At 63.2% G+C, this 19230-nt stretch overlaps 1 protein-coding gene across 1 annotated transcript in view; it reads left to right on the top strand.

The window, feature by feature from the left end:
• Nucleotides 1–5057: 5057 nt before the first annotated feature.
• Nucleotides 5058–19230, top strand: part of SRCIN1 (SRC kinase signaling inhibitor 1) — a gene marked incomplete at both ends in the record, with an annotated part of 46179 nt that continues 32006 nt past the window's right edge. Inside the window, 2 exons of the mRNA XM_084301093.1 lie at nucleotides 5058–5175; nucleotides 14341–14624. Coding sequence (XP_084157219.1) covers nucleotides 5058–5175; nucleotides 14341–14624 — 402 coding nt within the window. The remainder of the gene's footprint in view (nucleotides 5176–14340; nucleotides 14625–19230) is intronic.

The following is a 19230-nucleotide window of genomic DNA, read 5'->3' as shown; positions in this document are numbered from 1 at the left end:
CCGTCCCTGCGCCCACCGCTCCCTCCTCCGGGCCCCATCTTTCACAGGCAAGGACGAACGTGCTCCTGCTGCGAGGATAAGGTCGTGCCTTGCCGCACTGATAAGGGTGCGTCACATCCGTTGTCACCACCACCAGCCCCCCCAGCCACCAGTGATTGCGGCGTGGGAGGTCCCAGGTTATCAGCTCCGGGGCTTAAGCAATGTGGTTACCGAGCAGCCCCGGCCACGTAACGGAGCTGGGGTTGGGGCTAAGGCTGCACAGCGTGGCTTGTGACAAGTGTCCCTGTCCCCATGAGTGGGGATGGGCTCACCTGGGTACCCTGTTTGCCAGGGGTTTTGGAATAGGCTGATAATTTTTTGGGGGAGAGGCTGATAAAGCTTTTTTGGGAGAGGCGGATAAAAGCGAGGAAGGTGGGGGCTGTTTTAACGCAGCAAAGGGCACATCTTCTGCTCCCTCCTGTGGGACGGGGCTCGGCCCAGATTCTCTCCACGTCTCACGGAGCAGGATTTGCAGCGTCTGTGCTCAGCAAGTGAGCAAAGGGAGATGGGCACCAAGGAGCTGCGAGGGCTTGGTCCCGCGCCACCGCGCCGGCTGGGAGCCGCGCGCCGCCGGAGGTGTCGCTTCGGCAGCTCGGGGCCGGGCTGTGCTGCCAGGCATCGCTGGGACGGGGCTGCTCGGGGGACGAGCTCTCACTTGACGCTTCCCCAGGTGGCTTTGGCTGCCTCACCAGCTGGGGAGCAGAGCCCCAGCCCCGCGGGCTCGCCGAGCGGGAACAGCTTGGGCTGCGAGCGGAGCCGAGCCGCGGCGCACGGAGGCACCGGTGCCCGTGGGCGGCTGGCGGGGACGGGGCGCGCGGCGGGGCCCTCCTGGTGCCAAGTCCTTCCCGCAGCTCCACCTGCCAGCACTTGGCAGGTCCCGGTGCCGATCTGCGGCGCCCATGCCAGCCCCGCCAGCGCTGCCGCGCGATGCCAGCCTCGGCAGATGTTGCCGGCAGCCTCGGCAGGCGGAGCAGCCACGTGGCCCCGGTGTCTCACAGGGAGCTGTTCCCCTGCTCCTCCAGCGAGGCTGAGCCATCTTCAGGGCTGCCTCGGTGCCTCCAGGTTCTCGCTGGGGTTTAAGGAGTATTTATTACTCAAGAACGTATCAGTCATCAGTTGGCTGGGTTTAATAAGAAATTACGTTCCCCAGCCCTTCAACTGTGAAAATGCGTTTGGCCGCGTGATGTCAAAGGTCTCCAATGGATTTTTTTTTTTCCTAATCTGGCTTCCTCCCATTTCTGATAGTAGCAGCCATGATCTGTCTGCTGGCGGGGTGCAACCATCAGCCTCTGAAATGGAAAAGGCCTTTTGGTCCCTGTCCCAAGCCTGGTGCTGCACTGTGCCTGTGCCTGAGCCTCGTCCCTGCGTGCAGACACCCCAAGAACCGGGATAAAGTTTGGTCTGAGCAGCCTGCCCGTGGTCACACAGCTGGGGGACATCCTGCCCCTTCGGTCGGGGGCAGAGCTCATCCTCACGGGGGCTTTTCTGGGCACTGCTGCTCGGCAGCCCGTGATTTCTGGGCATTTGAGCAGCGCACAATAGCTGCACTGTGTGCGGCGTGTTAGGGCGCTGTGCTCATGAACATCGCTGTACAGACTGCGTGCAGAGCACGGCGGGGCTGGAGCTGTGCTGTGTGCGAGCAGACACAAAGCTGGGCTGTCTCGTGGTGCTCGGAGCCGGGTGAAAGGGGTCCTGCAATGACTGCCCCGCTGTTCGCACCGCAGCCGGCAGAGCCAGGGCAGAGCGTGGCTGCATTGTGCTGGGGCTGTGCGCGGGCATTGTGAGCAGTAATCGTGCTTCTGAGGAGCTCGCAGATGACAGGAGCCAGGAGGGGCAGCGCAGGAAAGACGGTGCCTGGAGCCTGCTCCTCCCCACCCCAGGGACCGGGACTGTGCAGAGCTGGCCCTGACTCCCTGCATCCACCCTGCGCCCCGCCGGGTGCTGGGGCTCCTGGAGGCAGCTCCTCAGAGAGCCCCTGAGAGCAAAACCGTGTCTGGCATCGCAGGTGCAAATGCAGGCGTCTCGCCCTGACGTGTTAGCTGCTTTTACCAGCCTCTCCCTGGGAGTTCGCTTGCTGGCACGCAGCTGCTCCACCGCGCTGATTGCAGCCTCGGAGGGGCAGAAGTGGCACCTGGCCGCGGGCTTTCTGCGGGCACCGGCGGCTCTCGGTTTAACCTCAGCTCAGGTTTAGCACTGCAGAGAAGTCGTAGCCTTGGAAAGTCCCAAAGTGGGAACGTCTGCCTTCGGATTTAAGAACAGGCGATCTCCTCGCTGCTGAGCGCCGGCAGCGTGGGGCCCATGGGTGCAAGGTGTGAGGCAGCACCAGGGCAGCGCGCGGGCCCTTCTGAGCAGCTCTCCAGCTGCAGCGATGCTTATTTGCTCCTGATCAGCAGAGCAATCAGCATTGAAAGGTCACCCCATCCTCTGGCCCTCCCTGCAGCAGGACTGTGGGAGTGAGCCAGGTTTCAGGGATCAGCAGGAAGAACAACTAATCCTTGCTGCCAGCAGTAGCCGTGTTTGCTTTCCCAGCACAGCGTCCTCCCACCGCTGCACCCCCTCGTGCCCCCAGACCTCCAGCTCCAGCTCTGTGTCCCCGTGCTGCCCCCGGGAGGGAGGAGAGCTCATCTTCCCTGTCGCTGTGAGCCCTGTGGGCATCCATGAGCGCTGGGTGACCTTCCAGCCCCGCCGCCTGCCCTGGGCTGTGCCTCCTCACCTCCCATCTGCATCTTTACTGACTCAAAGCTCTTGCACCAAGCCTTCCTATTCCCACAGCATTGGCCCAGGTGATGCAAATAGCACCCAGGTTAGAGGTAACATAGGCACCACAGAAATGCAGAGCAAGAGGTGCCCTTGGCCCCAGGGAAATGGAAGGAGGGGAAGGAGCTCGCCCTGTGCGTGCGCGGTGCCCGGAGCCAGCCCAGCCTCCTGGCTCAGCTCTGCAGAAGCGCTCAACAAAGAGCAGCGTGATTTTGGGGGTCGTCATGGCACAGCGTGCGATGAATCCCGCCTGCCTGTGCCAGCCGTGACTCACGGCTCTGACTCTTCAGGAGCCTGGACGGGCTCCAGCCCGGAGCCCAGCGCTGCCGAGCTGCTCCCTTCTGGCCCTGCTGCCGCTGGGCTCCGAGCTGGAGGCACGGCTGAGCCCTGGCTGGCACTGGGGGTCCCTTTTTAGGGTGAGCCTGGGATGTCTGGCAGGATGGGGGTGTCCATGAGGGACTGTGGATCCCAGCCAGGACTGCAAGCAACGCGTGGCATCTTGTCCTAAAGCCCAGGACTTCTGCGTTTGGTTCTGCTAAGGCTCTGTCAGGCAAAGTCGTACCCTCCATCTGTGCCTCGGTTTCCCCACAGACAACAAGGAGATAAAACCTCCCTGTTGGTCCTGGGTGAAGGGTTTCTCTGCAGCCCAAGCCAGCTGGCTTTTCCACGCGGGTTGTTTGGGCTGGGGTTTTTAGGCTCAAGCAGCAGTAAGTTCATGAGAGAGCCTTTGGGATGCCAAAATGCGCTGGTGGCAGGGCATGGTCATGGGGGAGAAACACTGGGAATGAGGGAAGGAGGAAAAAGGGGTGAGCCTGGGAAGCCTCTTCCCAGCCCTAGAAAAGAGGGGAGAGACTTGGGACGGGCAGGGTGCGGGCAGCGGGGAGCTGCCTCGCGAGCAGGTGAGCTGCTTCTCTCCAGCCACGGCGCTTTAATTGGCTTCCATCTAGCTGATCAACAAAGCGCCCTTGGGCAGGTTTTAAATCTGCACAAATTGGGTTTCTCGTAGCAGTGCTGAGGCCGCCGTGCTTTCAGCTGGATATTTCATATTTCTGGCAGGTGGAAAACGCCGCTCTTGGCTCTTTTGTAGCTGGGGCTGGGGTGTAAGTGTCCCCGCAAGCGCATGAGCGCGTGATTTCGGAGCACTGCTGGCATTGCTGCTGCCCCGGGGGGCTGCTTGGGTTTGCTTTTAATTGCATTTAATTAGTGTTTGTGTGCTGCTCAGGGGCAGCTCGGCTGAAACGTGTCCGTGCAGGACAAGTCAGGGCTCTGCTGGTGTCCCCGTGGTGCCGGGGGTGCAGAGCTGGGGGACCTGGCACTGGGGTGCCCCCAGTTGGCTCAGGACCGTCCCCGGGTGAGCCCTGGGCCGTGTCTGCTCGGGCAGGGCAGGGAGGGGCAGTGCAGGCACTGACGGCATCGGCACGGCTGTGCACTGGCTCCTGGCTCCCAGCCCATGTGATGTATTTGAGGGGGCACGCTGACATTTCAAGAGGAGAGAAAAAAAAAAAGAAAAGAAAAAATACCCAGAGACCCACGGGGAGCTTTGAAGTGCCTGAGCCAGAAAAAGAGAGCAAGAGACACAGACATCCGCGCAGCGCCGAGGAATCAAACCGGGCAGGGGGGAAAAGTTACCGGGGCAGGGAAAGGATGTGAGCGCAAGTACTGGCTGCGAGCCGGGAGGATGCGATGGCCGCTGGCACAGAAACTGGGGCAGCGATTGTCAGCCATGGAGACGGCCCCACCGCCAGCACCACCCCGCCGGCCGCGCACCCCGCGCTAGCACCGGGGACGGCAGCGGGGACCGAGGGGTGCCGGGAGCCGGGTGGGAGCGGACGGCGGTGCGGGAGCGGCTGCGGGTGCCGGTTCCCAGCAGCGGCACCGCGGGGGCTCCTCTCCCCCACGCCGGGTAAGGCAGCATCGCCGCGCGGCTGAGCGCCGACCGATCGCTGCACGCAGGCTTCCTCGAGGTCAGTGCCGCGTAATGAGGTCGGTAACAATGCACCTAGCTGCTGGCTCTCTCCGCGTCCATGTTTAATAATGAACTGCTTCTGTATTTAATTAACATAAGCAGCCGACGCAACTCGATCCGTCTCCTTAGATTTAACTTGACGGGGACGGCGTGTTGCTTTAAATGCCAAGTGATTAGTAAAACCGTATTTAATTTGGTTTAGACATATGCGATGAGATGCATGTGTTTGTCACACAGATTTTGGAGCCGTGCTCCGAGCAGTCTCCTGGTTCCTCTCGGCTGCCTGGGTGCGACCATGCTTCCTCGCTGGGCAAAGCATCCCTTTGGCGCTTCCCCTAGAGCAGCGCCGCGGCTGCGGGAGCAGGAGAGACCCTCCGAGCCCGGGGACTGCAGGCTGACGCCGTTGCTCGTGGGTACGGAGTGGGGGGCACGGTGGGAGGACGTGGGCTCCGGAGGCTCGGCCGCTGGGGACGGACCTGGGGCAGCGCGGGCCGGGCTGGATGCTCGGCGCTGCCGGGAGGAGGCAGGCAGGGCTGCAGGCAGCTGCTGCTGTCCTCCTTTTGCTTGACTAAACCTCGCTGCCCGGACAGCTGCGGGCTGGTGCTGGTGGAAGGGCTCAGCACCGCTCCATCAGCCTGCTGCAGGGCAGCGCTGTGAGTTCGGAGAGGGCAGGGGCAGGGGAGGGATGGCACCCGCCTTGGGATGTGGGCACGAGACACCCGTGGGTGCTACCGGGGGGACGATGTGGTGGTCTTGCCCTACTGCCACCCACGGCAGGACGTGGTGGGGTGTACCAGGGGATGTGGTGACAGCTGGGGAGCCCTGTGGGGACCGGGCACCTCGGCTTCCTCCGGCAGCAGGACGTGGCCCAGACACATCCCTCTGGGGTCTGTGTGCCTGGGGTCTCTGTTCTGGCTGACAGCAAAGCCTGGGCAGAGCTTCCTCAGTTCTTCAAAGTGTGGGTGCGCTTTCCCGCATCTAAGAGGCTTTAGACATTGATTTATGCAATATTTTTCAGTATTTTTGACTTTTAACTAGCTGTGACTAAACAGGCTGGCAGAGCAGGCTGTGACCAAACACCTACGTGCTACCTGGGTGCTTATAAATAGGGTCTGTTCTCCCCTCCCGTCTGCAGCATCGCCGGGCTCCCGAGCCCCTCCGTAACAGAAATAGCTTCCTCCAGCCTCTCCCCTCCCTCCGCCAGCACTCAGCATCGCCCCAGCTCCTGGGGATGTGCAAAAAGGCAGGGGCCAAAGCCCCGAATTGCTGGTGGCTGCTGGGAGCTGGGCTCAGCGCTCTGCACTTCCAGCACGTAGCAATCGCGGCAGGAGCCAAGTCCTCGAAGGAGCCGGGTGCCCCTGTGCCAGCGCAGCGCCGGCCAAGTGCTGCGTCAGGCTCCGCGTGGTGCCCCCCGAGCAGCCGCTGCCTCCATGGCCCCGGCACGCAGAGCTCGGGAACCAGGGGGCTGCTTCTGGTGGAGCTGAGCGCTTGGTGCCGGCCCGAGGCTCTGCTCCCAGGCAGGGGCTGGAGCAGCTTTGGGTCTGACTTGGGTTTTTTTACTGTTAGAGGCTTCATCGGGAGCCTGCTCCCAGCAGGGGTGCGGGAGGGGGCGGCTCTCCCCTCGTCCCTGCTGTGTTCTTCCAGATGAATTTGCTTTTGATGAGGTGTAGCATGTAGTCGAAGCTCCTGTCAGGCGGTTTCGGCCTCCCATCGGCGAGCGAGTGGTTAGCATGACTGCACTAATGGCAGGAGATTAGAGGAAGTGATTAGCTTGCTTGAAAAATTGCAGCAAGTGCATTCGGCACAAGCACGGGGCTGGTGCAGTGCGTGGCTGCGCCTTGTGCATTGCCAGGTGAAGCTCACCCCTCGCAGGGGCTTTGTCTCGTTTTTATCCCTCCTCTACATCAGCGTTTTGCGTTTTCTTTCCACCTCTGATCGCAAGCTCTCCGAAATGAAGCCTGCCTACATTTCCATGCCGGTGTGGCGATGCCTGCCCTGCTGCCTGCCCTCCCTCGCAGTCCGACCCCAGGACGAGGACACGGCCTCCAAAGAGGCTCCCGCTCTTGGCTGCAGCCCATCAATAACCTGTGGCCGTGGGCCATGCGTGGGGGTCCCACGGCCCCCTCGCTGCATGGGGTGGGTGACAAAGCTGCATCCCTGCGGTGTCCCAGGGCCACCACCTGGACGCTGCTGGCGGGGCGCAGGCAGAGCGCGCTCTCCGTCCTCGTTTCTCCTGTCACCGAAGCAATTGCGGTGGCCTTGCTCTGCTCGGTGACTTCACTCGGCGTCTCATTAGAGGAAGAAACGGTGCTGTCAGGAATTGATTTTTGATCTCGGCGTGAGTCCCCAGCCCTGTCTCCCCCTGCTTCCTGCTAACGTGGCTCTGCTGCTCCCGTCTCACCTTCCCTCCTGGCTGGCTCCGCACACGTCTGCGCTCCTGCTCTGCTGGCAGAGGTGCCAGGAAGGAGCCAACCCAAACCCCGACCGTGGGGCTCAGCTGAGGCCCTGCTCCTGCACTGATTCCTTATGGGGAACGTCATATCTCCATGGGTCTGGTCTCAGATGTTTGGGATTCCCCTGCCTTCCTTTCCAAAGGCATTAAATTTTCCCTTTCTCCTGCACCTAAAAGCCAACAAACTTCTGGAAAAGCAGGATGCTGGAGAGGAGAGCAGAGGCTGGCAGCAGGCACCGGGATGTGTCGGTGCCAAGTGGGGCATGGGTGGTCGGTGGGATGGAACCGGGCACCCACCCCGGTGCTTTTCCTCCCGCACTGATGGAGAGTGAGCTGCCAGGGGTCCTACAAAACAGCAGCAGCTCTGGGGTGCCCGGGCACCACGCTGGGAGCACCCCAACCCTGCCCTGCACCCCCAGCCCGGCAGTGCAACAATGAAGGGTGAAGGCTGAGCCCCCCAGTCCCTCCCCACTGCACCAGCCCCAGAGATTTTGCTCTTCCCCACGCGCTGCAGCCCCGGGGGTGGGTTTGGGGCTGCCTCCTCGCAGCCAGGCCTGGCTCTCGCAGCAGGACCCCGACCCCCCCGCCTCCCCTGTGCACTGCTCCTGCCCCCCTGCCTCTGCTCTGGGCTAAGAGGAAGCATCGATTTGGTGTCTTGAGGGGCAGTTTATCGCTTTCCTGATGCCTGATAGATTGGAATTGATTTGCAGAGCAATTTGCCTGAGCAGCTCAGCTCGGAGCCGTGCTGAGCCCCGGCTCTGCAGCAGTGCGGCGGTGCCCCTGGGGCTGCTGCCCCGGCCCGCAGCGCTCGCGGCTCCGGAAAAACTCAGGGAGGGAGATGCGCAGGGCAGGCTGGCTGAAATAGCAGCTTAAATAAACCTGTCTGCAGGGAAGGGGTGATGACGAAGGCAGCTTTGCAGCAGTTCGAGGGCCCGGATCCTGCACCGCCTCGGGTTTGTCCGGGCGGCTTCACCCCGAGGTGCAAGCGGGGCCCCGGCTTGGCAGGGAGCTCGGCTGCGCATCGCCGCACGACTGCGGTGAGTCACTGACCTGCACCCGCCCGCACGGAGGCAGCTGCCACGCTCACTTGTCTCAGCGTGGCAGTGGGAGTGAGCCCGAGCTGCCAAAATACTGGGAAAGCTCCGGGTCCTTTCGGGAGATGCTAAATCCGACCCCAGTGAGGGCACCCCGCCACGCGCGAAGGCGGCACGTGGCGCAGCCTGTGGGGTTTGAGCCCTTTGTGTCTCGGCTTTCCTGCCTGCAGCTGGACCCATGCACTCCGCATTGACCTCCTCCGGGCAGACACTTCTCTCCCCCAGCTCCGTGCCTCAGTTTCCTCCTCGTGTCCAGGGCCAGGGGGTCCCCAGGCTGGACCTGGCTGGGGCCACGTGGGCTGATCCTGTCCCCACTTCACCGCCTCGAGCTGCTGCTGCCGCGTGGGTGGGAGAGGAGACCACGACGTGTCTTGTGTTTATGCTGGGAGGAGCCTGGCCCCTGCTCTCCTTTATTTTCACCCTGTGTCTCATGCCAGGGTGCGCAGGGCTCCTTGCTCAGCTGCTCCCCGCTGGGGATGGCTTTGCCCTGCTCCGCACTGACCCCCTCATCCTGCAGGGCCACGCTTGCTGCCTTTCCCTGGGCAGTTTCTGTCTCCATGTTAAAACTGGTGGCAGGGCAAAGATTTGCCCCGGCTCCCCTAGTTGTGACTCATCCTCTCTGCATCACCTCGACCTCCGTGAGCTCCCCCACTGCTTGTCTCATTTTCCCTCGCCCAAGCCAGGGCAGATCCTTCGCGTGCCGACGGCACCGTGGTGCTGCACAGCCTGCGGGGAAGTGCTCGGATGGGTATAGGAACAGCTCCCTGCCAGGAGCATCAGGAGCTCCCGGGGAGATGCTGAGCTGATCAGACAGCACTGAGAAGAGGGACGGGGCTGGGGAGGACAGGGCCGCTTCGTGCTTTTTGGCTGCTGTGCCAGGACGTGGTGCTGTGAGGGCACAGGGCAAGTGCAAGGACAGGGCGCCCTGCCTGCAAAAAGCACCCTGGTGGGAGCTGCGGGCTGCGTGGGCAGGGCTGGGGGCTTCTGGGGGCCATGTCCCCCTTCCTGCGTGTGGGAGGGGACAGGGGACAGCCAGGGTCACGTCCCCCTGGCAGCACAGAGGAGTGTGGGGAGGGAGCTCCAGCCAAGGGTGCTGGGGGAGCTCGGCTCCGTGTGCCCGCGTGGGTGCGATGACACCCGGCGAGGTGGGAAGTAGCTGCTGCTTTTTACAGGGCCGGCCAGATGGGATTTCTCCTTCAGCTCAGGTTTTAACAATGACGGGGGAATTCAGCTGATGGTTTCCCTGCTTCCAGAACCAGGGCAGCGCTGCGCTGCGGTGCCAGCTGGGCTGCCCCGTGCTCCAAACGGGAGCGCACCCTGCTAGCCTGTGCCCAGCTGCCTGGGACGGATCCTGCTCTGCCTCGGGGCTCCTCAGGCAGCCTCTCAGCAGCCCCTGGGTGCCACCAGCTGTCACAGCCCCATGCCTGTGCCCAGGAGCCGCGCTGAGATGCACCAATGCATTGCACGGCCTCGGGTGGGCTCCTCCATCCCACGCAGCTGCAGTGGCCTTGGAGGCTGCAGGCACAGCCAGGGCATGTCGTGGCTGGGAACGGGCAGGGCCGGGTCTGCAGGGACGCATCCGAGCTGCTGCCACGCGGGCATCGTGTCCCTGCCAGCCTGCGGGTGTCCCGGGCACGGTGCCGGCACAGCGGGGCCCCGGCGGCTGCGCCAGCCCGGCTGGGAAGTTCCCGAGGAAGCAGCCAGCGGGTGGTGTTTTATCTTCCCTGGTTCCACTTGAATCGGGGAGTGAAAGGCATGGCAGGGAGCCCGCTGCTGAGCTGCAACATGGGGCTGCGGGGAGAGACCCTCGGGGCTGTGAGCGGCTTTGCCCCCTGGGGACAGCTGGACCCCGGGCACGGCGAGGTTTGTGCTGGGGCAGGCGCTAACGGTCCCATACGGGCAGCGGGGTGGCCGCCCTGCCCTCAGCAGCCTCAGCACCACCCAGCCTCTCCCAGGAGGTTCAGTGCCAGGTCTCCATCAGCCCAGGAGCGAGAGGATCGCGAGGAAGCTTTCAGCCCAGCCGTCCGTGAGCTTTCACTCCTCATATTGCTCTCTCCTCCGTACGAGGCCGCCGGGAGGCACGGGGAGGGCGTGCGAGCGCTCCTGCCTTGACGCTCACGTGCTGGGATGGCTCCACCAGGCTGTGGCACGTGGGTGCGTGGAAGCCCAGGTTTGTGCTTTAGCCAAGCTGCAGGGTCACCACGTGCTGAGCCCCCCGCCTGCAGCCCCCGAGCCAGGCAGAGATGCCCCCGGGAGGCATGGCTTTTGGAAGAAAAAACGAAGGCTGCCGGTCCCGAGGCGCAGTGGGTGCACAGCGCACATCCCCGCACCGAACTGGGGCCAAGGGCTGCTGTGGGTGATGTCTCATCTGCCTGCTGTCCTAGCTGAAACGTCAGCAAAATGCCAGGCAGGGAACAGCTGGAGAGAAGCCGGAGAGCATCTGCAGTGCTCCTGGCCAGAGCAGTGCCACCCAGCTTTGTCCCTCCGTGGGACACCGGCACCCACGCAGCTCCTGGCTGCATTCGCCAGGCTTGTTGGCCCTACAGGGCCTCGAGGCCACTTTGCCACCATGGCCCCATCTCAAAAGAGGCACGAGTACAGCTTGGCTCAAGCACAGCAACCCCTCTGCTGGTCTCCTCACCCCGACGGGTCCCCACCTGGGCAGGGGCTCTGCTCCTGGGGTCCCCTCCGAGCTGCTCAGCACAAAACAAGCTGAGCCAGCCCCGTGAGCAGCCGGGTGGGTCTCCTGCTGCCCTTTCCCCAGCCGTTGCTCCAGCCCCACGTGCTCCGTGGTGGCCCGGCAGCGTGGCAGGGAAGGGGTTAGCTCAGCGTGGGGCTCTCCGTGCGCGCCGTGCCGTGTCCCCGGGTGCCGTGCGCAGGCAGCGGGGTTGGAGCTCGGCGGCTGCGGCGTTCCGGGGAAGGCGAACGCGTTGTGCTCATCCCCCTGCCTTAATGGCCGGGCACGGGGGAGCCACGTAGCTCCAAGGGCTTCTATTCTTTTGCCTCCCTTTCTCCCCAAATGTAATCGCTCCTTCCCCTCCCCACTCTCCCCCTTTTGTACAATTGCTTTCTTGGTCTATTTTTCATGCTCCGCTAACTGTCACGGCTTTCACGGCCCGCGTGAGCCTTGCTGCTTCATGAAGATTTATGAAACTGCAGTAATAAACTGTGTTTGAGAGATCCTCTTTATGATAAACCCCCGCCACGCTGCGGGCGGGGGGGATCGGCACAGACCACCCTGCCGGCCGCCCACCCTGGCGTGGCTCTGGCAGGGCAGCACCCGCGGCACAGGGCAGGATTTTGGGGACCTCTCCCACCCGCGTTGGCCAGGGAGGGAGAAGGGAGCTGTTGGAGAGTGGTGCTTGGGGAAGCATCATTGCCAGCACGGGTGGGCTCTGGTGCCCCCCCCCCAAATGGGGTGGAGGTGATGGCCGCATCCTGCTAGGAGCCCGGGCTGCGCCCCACTGCTGGCAGGTGAGGAAGATGGATGGATGAATCGCTGAGCACTGCACTCCCTTAACCCCCCGCTGCCTGGACAGGGTCTTGCCAGGATTTTCCGTGGGATTTCAGCTGTTTTGAGAGCCAAGGAGCCACCTTCGGGCACTGGAGACCTGGGGGGTTCCCCCCCCTCCATCCCACCGAAGCAGTTTGCTGGCTGCTCAGAAGCTGTCCTGAGGGTAAGCATGGAGCAACCCGGGGCTGGGGACATGTCCCGCAGGGCTGCCTGCCTGGCCGGGCTGGGGCAGGGCTGCCCACGGCTCCCCCGGCCCAGTGACCCACTTGGAAGCAGCCCCAGGAGGTGGCCGCGTGCCAGGGGCGCGGGGAGCTCCGTGGAGGATTTTATGGCCCCCTTCCGAGGGAGCTGCCGGTGGCTCCTCCTGTAGTAAATGATCCACGGACACCTCCGGGCTGGGAGCATTGGGATGAGGTGGGGACAGGCGTGTGCGTGGTCTGTGGGGGCTCCTCCTGGCCCCTCCATTCTGGGCTTGGTGATGCTGGGGCTGCCTCCCCCCGGCTGCTCCGGAGCCCGGTGAGGGGTGCGGAAGCGGATGCGGCACGGCCGGGGGTGGAAGAGCCCCCAGCAGCTTCCAGCTCCGCTCTGACCCCTGTGCGGATTGTGCAGGGCTTTTCAAATCATCCTTTTTAGCAGTCGGGGAGAGACAGCGAGCTGGCGCGTTCCACTCCCGGAGCGTGTAATTAGGGAGCAGGGAGCTGCATGCTGATGTGCCGCTCTGTGCCGAGAGGAGGAGGAGGGTGGGAAGGAGCCGGGAGCTCAGCCTCTCCCCAGGGCTGATAAACCCGGGGCTGGGGGAGGCACCACCCACCGCAGCACCCCAGGGTGCAAGGAAAACCCTCCCTCGCAGTGCCCTGAGCCCCCGTCCCTGCGCCTCCCTCCAGCTCGAGGCCTCGCTGCGATGCTGCCTCTCTCCCCGGCGAGGGCGAGGAGCTGCAGCTCCTTCCTCCCGGCTGCTGTGCCCGGGAGCTGTCAGGGTGCTCTTTCCCCCTCCTGCTGCAGCCTTCCCGGACCCGCTGTACCCACGGGGTGCTCTGAGCCTTCCCTGCAGGGGGACCTCGTCCCCGCGGTGCAGGTGCTGGGTGCGTGGTGCCCGGGGTGCTCGCAGCCCCCTGCCCCGAGCCCAGCACCGTGCTGCCCTCATCTGTGCGAGCTTTAGGGTCGAGGTGGCCCCGTCTGACACCTCCCTGGTGGCATCGTCCCCGGAGGGCTCCGAGGGCGTTTTGTACATGGCGGATGTGCCGCGGTGACCTCCGTGCAGGGGCAGTGCGGGGACCAGGCTGAGCCGGGGCTCAGGGGCTTCAGCTCCAGTCCTGCTGCTTCCAAAGGCTCCAGGCTTTTGGCTGGGGGCTGTGCTGGTGTCACCAGCTCGCAGCAAAACCCCTTGGATGACCTTGAGCAGACGAGTTATGTCGGTAGCACGCACTGGAGGCTTGTCCTACACTAATAACACGACTGCTTGTTATAAAGCTAATATGTTGGGTTAATAAATAATTGAGGGAAGAGGAAAAGCTCGCTATGATTTGCGTAACGGGAGCTGGGGAAGGAAGGGGGAAAAAGAAGGACAAGGAGGGAGATGAATAATGGATCAAGGTTAAATGGTGAGCGAAAATGAGCCTCAGCGTGGTGAGTTCCTGCAACACGAGTGCTGCAGGTTGCCAAAATAGTGGCGGAGAGCTCGTGGCTGGGGCACTGCTGTGGGCTGGCCCCAGGCTGTGTGCCGTGGGCTCAAACAGCACGAGGACTTCAGACTCCTAGGTGGCTTCTTGGGGTGGCACCGTGGGGTGCTCTGCAGTGGGCTGTGTGCCACGGGTGGCCTCGTCTCACAGCCCCCCGAGGAGGTGACAGGCGTTGGCAGCGTGCGGGGACTTCCAGGCATTAATTACCACTTGCACCGTGCGTGCTGGGCGCAGCTTCCCTAGAAATTAGAATCACAACGTGCCGCTGATGGTGCCCCATCCCCCCAAGGGACGAGCCCTTCCTGCACCCTGCTGGCACCCCCTGCCCAGGACTGGGATCTGCGAGGGCTGGGGTGGGCAAGGAGGGGTCCTGGCGGCCTCCAGCAGCAGCACAGTGCAGGCACTGATGGGTGGCCACGAGCCCCCACCGCCCCGGCCCATTTTTCATTTTTTTTTGGTCTGTCTGTGTGTTTGTGTCCCTCTGTCTGTCTGTGCTCCGGGTGGTGCCCAGCTCGTGTGTCTTGTCCGTGCTGTGTTGGTGCCCCAGCTCTGTCTCGTACATGTTTCAGCCCAGATGTCGTGGTCCTGGTAGCACCCCAACCCCTCTGCCCCTCCTGCAGCCCCCAGCCCCATCAGACCCCAGCCACCATCACAGGGGGACAAACCCACCCCATGCCACCCACCCACCGGTTACATCCCTTTGGGGGACGACACAACTCCCAGCGAGGGCTCAACCACATCTCAAACCACCTCTGACCCCTAGCTTACAACCCCCCCAGCCCCATCGTAGCACCCCAAACCCCCCCGGGCCCTGACCCTGCTCTGCTCTCCCCGCGCAGATCCCGACAGGACGAGCACCCACATGATCTCGGCGGACGATGCCGAGTACCCGCGGGAGTACCGCACCCTGGGCAACGGCACGCGGCGCTTCTCCAACGTAGGGCTGGTGCACACCTCGGAGCGCCGGCACACCGTCATCGCCGCCCAGAGCCTCGAGGCCCTCACCGGCCTCCAGAAGTCGGAGATGGAGCGCAAGAGGGACGCCTTCATGGACCACCTGAAGAACAAGTACCCGCAGCACGCGCTGGCGCTCCGCGGGCAGCAGGAGCGCATGCGGGACCAGGTAAGGGGGTGTCTGCTTGGGGAGGGGGGGGGGACACCTCACCTCGCCCCCTGGGGCTGTCCGGTGGGGCAGGGGCTCAGCAGGGACCTGGCTGCAGCATGGAATGGGAGCTCCTCTGCCTAAGGAATGGGGTCCCGGGGCAGATTTCCCCTGCACTGGGTGGATTTGGTCCCGCTGGCTGTTGGTGGAGGCAGCGGGTGTTTGTGCGCACAGGCAGAGGGATGGATGTGATGGCCACAAGGTGGCTGCACCCCGCCGAGGAGGGGGCACCCATGCAGGTCTCTGTTTTCAGCTGCAGCTGAGGGTGTAGGTGCAGAACCACAGCCAGCCCTGGTTGGAGCAGCACAGGGACGGGGACAGGGACAGGATGGGATGGGATGGGGATGGGGATGGGGATGCGCTCTGAGCCGGGGTGGTTCTGTGCAGGGATCTCCCTGCTGCTGCATGGGCAGGGCTCCAGGGACGTGGTGTGAGTGTGGGGGCTGTGGGGAAGGGCGAGCAGAGGCAGTGAGGGACCACGGCTCTGCTCTGAGCTGCGCGGGGCAGCTGCTGTGAGTGGCGAGGTGCTCCTGGGGTTTGGTGCCACATGGGGATGACCCTCGGCTGCCTGATCCTGGGGGCTCCATTCTCCCTCAGGGACTTCAGAGTGGGCCAGGGCCAGCGGGTGACACAAGCAGGCAGCCTTGCTGAAAGCAGCACAGCCCGAGGGCCACGGAGGTGACACCCACCCTCGTGCCTGGGGGTGTCCCCAGGGTGCTGCAGGGGGGCGCCCGGGCTGCTCCTGCAGGTAGAAGCGAGCCCCAGCCCCGGGGCCCGCCGGGGCAGCAATAAATCCCCACCTAAACTGTCGCTTTTATAAAAAGGCACAGGGGAGGGCGAGCGCGGAGCAGCTGGAGGAAGTGGCTGGAAAGAAATCTTATATCATCTCCAACTAGACGCCTCCCCGAGGGATGGAGGCGACGGCTCCCAGACTATCGCGGCGGGAAGAATTTGAGCTTTGTAAGGGAAAGTGGCAGCTCCACACCGCATCCTGCCAGCCCCCGCCTGGCCCCCTGCAGCACCGGGGGTCCCGCTCTGCAGCCCCTCTCCGGCGCTCCCTGCCTCGGGGAGGTGTTTGCAGCAGGGTGAGGGTGAGGATCCTGCTCCTGCCACCCTCCAGCAGGAGCTGTGCTGGCTGCTGGCGGTGGCTTTGCTGTCCCCGAGCAGGGCGCTGCCCACGGGATGCTTCCAGAGCCACCCCGGGGCCTCCAGGGGGGCGTGAGCTGTACCCAGGCCTTCTGCTCACAGGCGAAGTGACATTTCTAGCCGCTGAGTGATATTACTTAGCAAATAACTAGGAGTCTTTCCCTTATTATTACAGAGATTTAAGGACTTTTTTTTCTTTAGGCAGCAGCTGTAAAAGAAAAATCCAGCTAGTGTTGACTCGGGGGCTGCTGAGCTTTGGAGGATTTTAGGAGGCGAACAAAAAGACCTTCTGCATTCTGGAAGCATCTTCTGCATTTCCAGCAGCAGGCTCCAGCCCGGGGCTTGGGGCCGTGGAGCTCCTGCGGGACACCCCTGGGATAGGGGTGGAGGGTGGGGGGCAGGGGGCTCCCCATGCCCCTCGGGCACGGGCACGGTGCCCACCCCAGCCCCAGCTGAGAGTCGCCTTCTTGCAGCTGGTGGGGAAGGGGAGGAAAGAAGCCGTGGGGGTGTGTTGTCATTTTCCCTACAGGCGGTAAATAATAACGGGGAGAAAATGAAAATAGAAACAACGGAAACCTGGGGGCAACCTTAAAATGACATTGGGACGCAGCGCTCCGGGCCTGCCTGCAACGGGCAGAACTTGCTCGGGTGTTTTTGAGGGAGCCTGGCGGATATTTCAGATCGCAGGCTTGGCTGTTTTGTGGGTTTTGTTTTTAAAAAATTACATATGAGAGGGTTCGCACAATCAAAGGTGAATGGAAATATTTCATAAATGTCAACATCCCTTTCAGCATGGCAAAGCCCGCAGCAAATTGCAGTTGTACTCCTGCATAGGAGCTGGAAAGCAAGCGCAATATTAATTTTAATCGTATGTATGTATAACAGAGCAGGGGAAAAAAAAAAGGCAAATAATTGTACCAACACCCAACAGACTGCTAGCAAATCTGCAGAGAAGTCTGAGGCAGCAGCTAGCTAATTTAAAACCCAGATGGGAGAACGCGTTAAATGGGCACGTTAACAATAAAGGGAGGAATGGGACTGAGAGCCTGGCAGACCGAGCACAGCGGCCGCGGGGCTTCGGGGCTGTGCCTGGGCTGAATCCTGCCCCCGTGGGGGAGATGCGATGGGAGATGGGGCAGGACGGGGACGGCACGGCCGGGTTTCTCAGCTCCACCTGCAACGATGCTCGGGGACACGAGACGTGGGTAGGGCTGCCCTGGGGGCTGTGGGGCTGCCTGCAGTGACCTCCACCAGGACGTTAGGAGTGCTATGGGACAGTAATAACATGAAGGTTTTAATGGGGTGACCCTTCTCTGCGCCCCTTCTTGTGTCTCACGAACACCCAGACTGCTTTCGGATGTGCTTGTCTGCCCGGTGATTGGAGGTACCGACCTGAAACCAGTGTTGATACGCAGAGAAATGGTTAACCCCAGCAAAAAGGGGATTACAAACACCCCTTTGACCAGTTCAGCCTGTGCACGCCAGCTGAAGCCCCGTCTGTTCGGGCGCCTTGCAGCTCACAAGCTGCAGCACGGGGTTAAATACCGCAGCAGAGCTGAGCAGGAACCTCGCTCAGGTCCAAATAAAAGTACATAAAAGCCTGGATTTAAGCTTGTCCAGTTCTGCTGCAGAAAAAAAAAATAAAAAAAAGGCTCAAGCTAAGTGTTAATGTGTCCGTGGTGCCTGACAGCAGCAGATTTGCAGCTGCCCAGAATAAATCCGACTTTGGGATAAATAAATAACAGCTAGCGCAGAGCGTACCCACAAATCCGGGCCCGTGGTCTTCTCCTGCCTCATGGAAGGGCCCCCCCGGTGCTGCCGTGGGGGCAGGATCAGTCCCACAGCAGGGTGCAGCAGGCTGGGGGTGCTGGTTTGCTGCAGATCACTTTGTGTCCCCGTTCCTGGGCTGTGGCTGTGAGCAGGGAAGGGAGAGCCGCTCTTCTCTCCTACCTGCACACAACTTTTTGCATGTAATTGTGCCAGTTCTTTCCTGCTAGGGCCTGGTAGGTGCCCCCAGGGCTTACGAGCGCTGTGTGCCGTGGTTTGGGTCAGCAGGACGCCCGGGTCCAGCACCACGCAGCCGCTGCAGCCCCCAGGTCCTGCCCGTGCCCCTGCTCCTGCACGCTGATGCTCGAACCCCGCTCCCCTCCAGGAGCTCCCGCTGATTGCAGAGGTCCGTAGGAAGATCCCGGTGGTTGCATTGCACGCAGGTTGTTCAGAAAACGCTGCTGATTTCGTTGCCGTTGTGGCCATCTGGCCTTTTGGGGGGCACTTTGGGTGATGGTGTCAGAGGGAAAACCCCTTGGGGCTGCAGGAACCGGGGGCTGTGCCGGTGTGTGTGTGCACGGGTACATGTGCATGCTTGGGTGTGTGCATGCATGTGCACAGGTGCACGTGTGTGTAGGTGTGTGCACATGCACATGCACAGCTGTGCATACATGGGTGTGCATTGCACAGCTGTGCACACGTGTGTTCATGCATGTGTGTGCATGCACACGCACAGGTGTGCACGTGTGTGAGCGTGCATGCATGCACAGCTGTGCACACGTGTGTTCATGCATGTGCGTGCATGCACACGCACAGGTGTGCACACCTGCATCAGCGTGCATGCATGCACAGCGCTGCACACGTGTGTTCACGCATGTGCGCGCATGCACGCGCACAGGTGCACGCGCGTGCACGCGCCTGCCCGCCTGCACTTGCGCGCGGGTGCATGCGCACAGGTGCGTGCGCGTGCATCAGCGTGCACGCACCCGCGTGCGCGCGCACCGTGCCCGCAGCCCCCCCCCACCCCCCTCCCGCTCCGCCTCCTCCTCCTCCTCCTCCTCCCGGGGGGGGGGGTGGTGGAAGGGGGGGTCGCGGGCACGCGCGGCGCGGCGCCAGGTGGAGTCGCGGTTGCCATGGAGACCGCGCCCCGAGATAAGGGCGGGCGGCGCGGGGCCGGCGGCGGCGGCGGAGCGGGGACGGGAGGGGGGGGGACCGGAGAAGGAGGAGGGGGGGGGGGCGCGGCAGCAGCAGCAGCGCCACCGCCACCACCGGGCCCCGCCCGCCCCCGGGGCCGCGCTGCAGCCGCCGTAGAGCGGGGAGCGGCGGGGCTGAGCCGCGCTGCGGGGCCACCTGCCGCAGGTACCGGGGGGGGGGGATGTCTGTCTGTCTGTCTGTGTGTCCGTCCGTCCCCGGTACCTTCATCCCCCCCCCCCCTCCGCCCCGATCCATCCGAGCATCCCCGTTCCCCGCATATCCTGACCCCCCCACCCCTCGTCCAGCCCCATATCTCGCCCCCCCCCCCCCCCCCCCATCCCTGCCCTTCCCCTGGGGCATCCCCCCCCTCAGGACCCCTGCATCGCCCCCTGGGGTTGTGTGGGGGGGGGCTGGGGGCAGCCCCGCACCGTCCCCGTGTCCCCCCCCCCGCCAACCGATC

The sequence above is a fragment of the Netta rufina genome (assembly GCF_964035555.1).
Source record: "Netta rufina genome assembly, chromosome: 24".
Classification (NCBI taxonomy): domain Eukaryota; kingdom Metazoa; phylum Chordata; class Aves; order Anseriformes; family Anatidae; genus Netta; species Netta rufina.
This window is presented reverse-complemented; position numbering and strand designations above follow the sequence as displayed.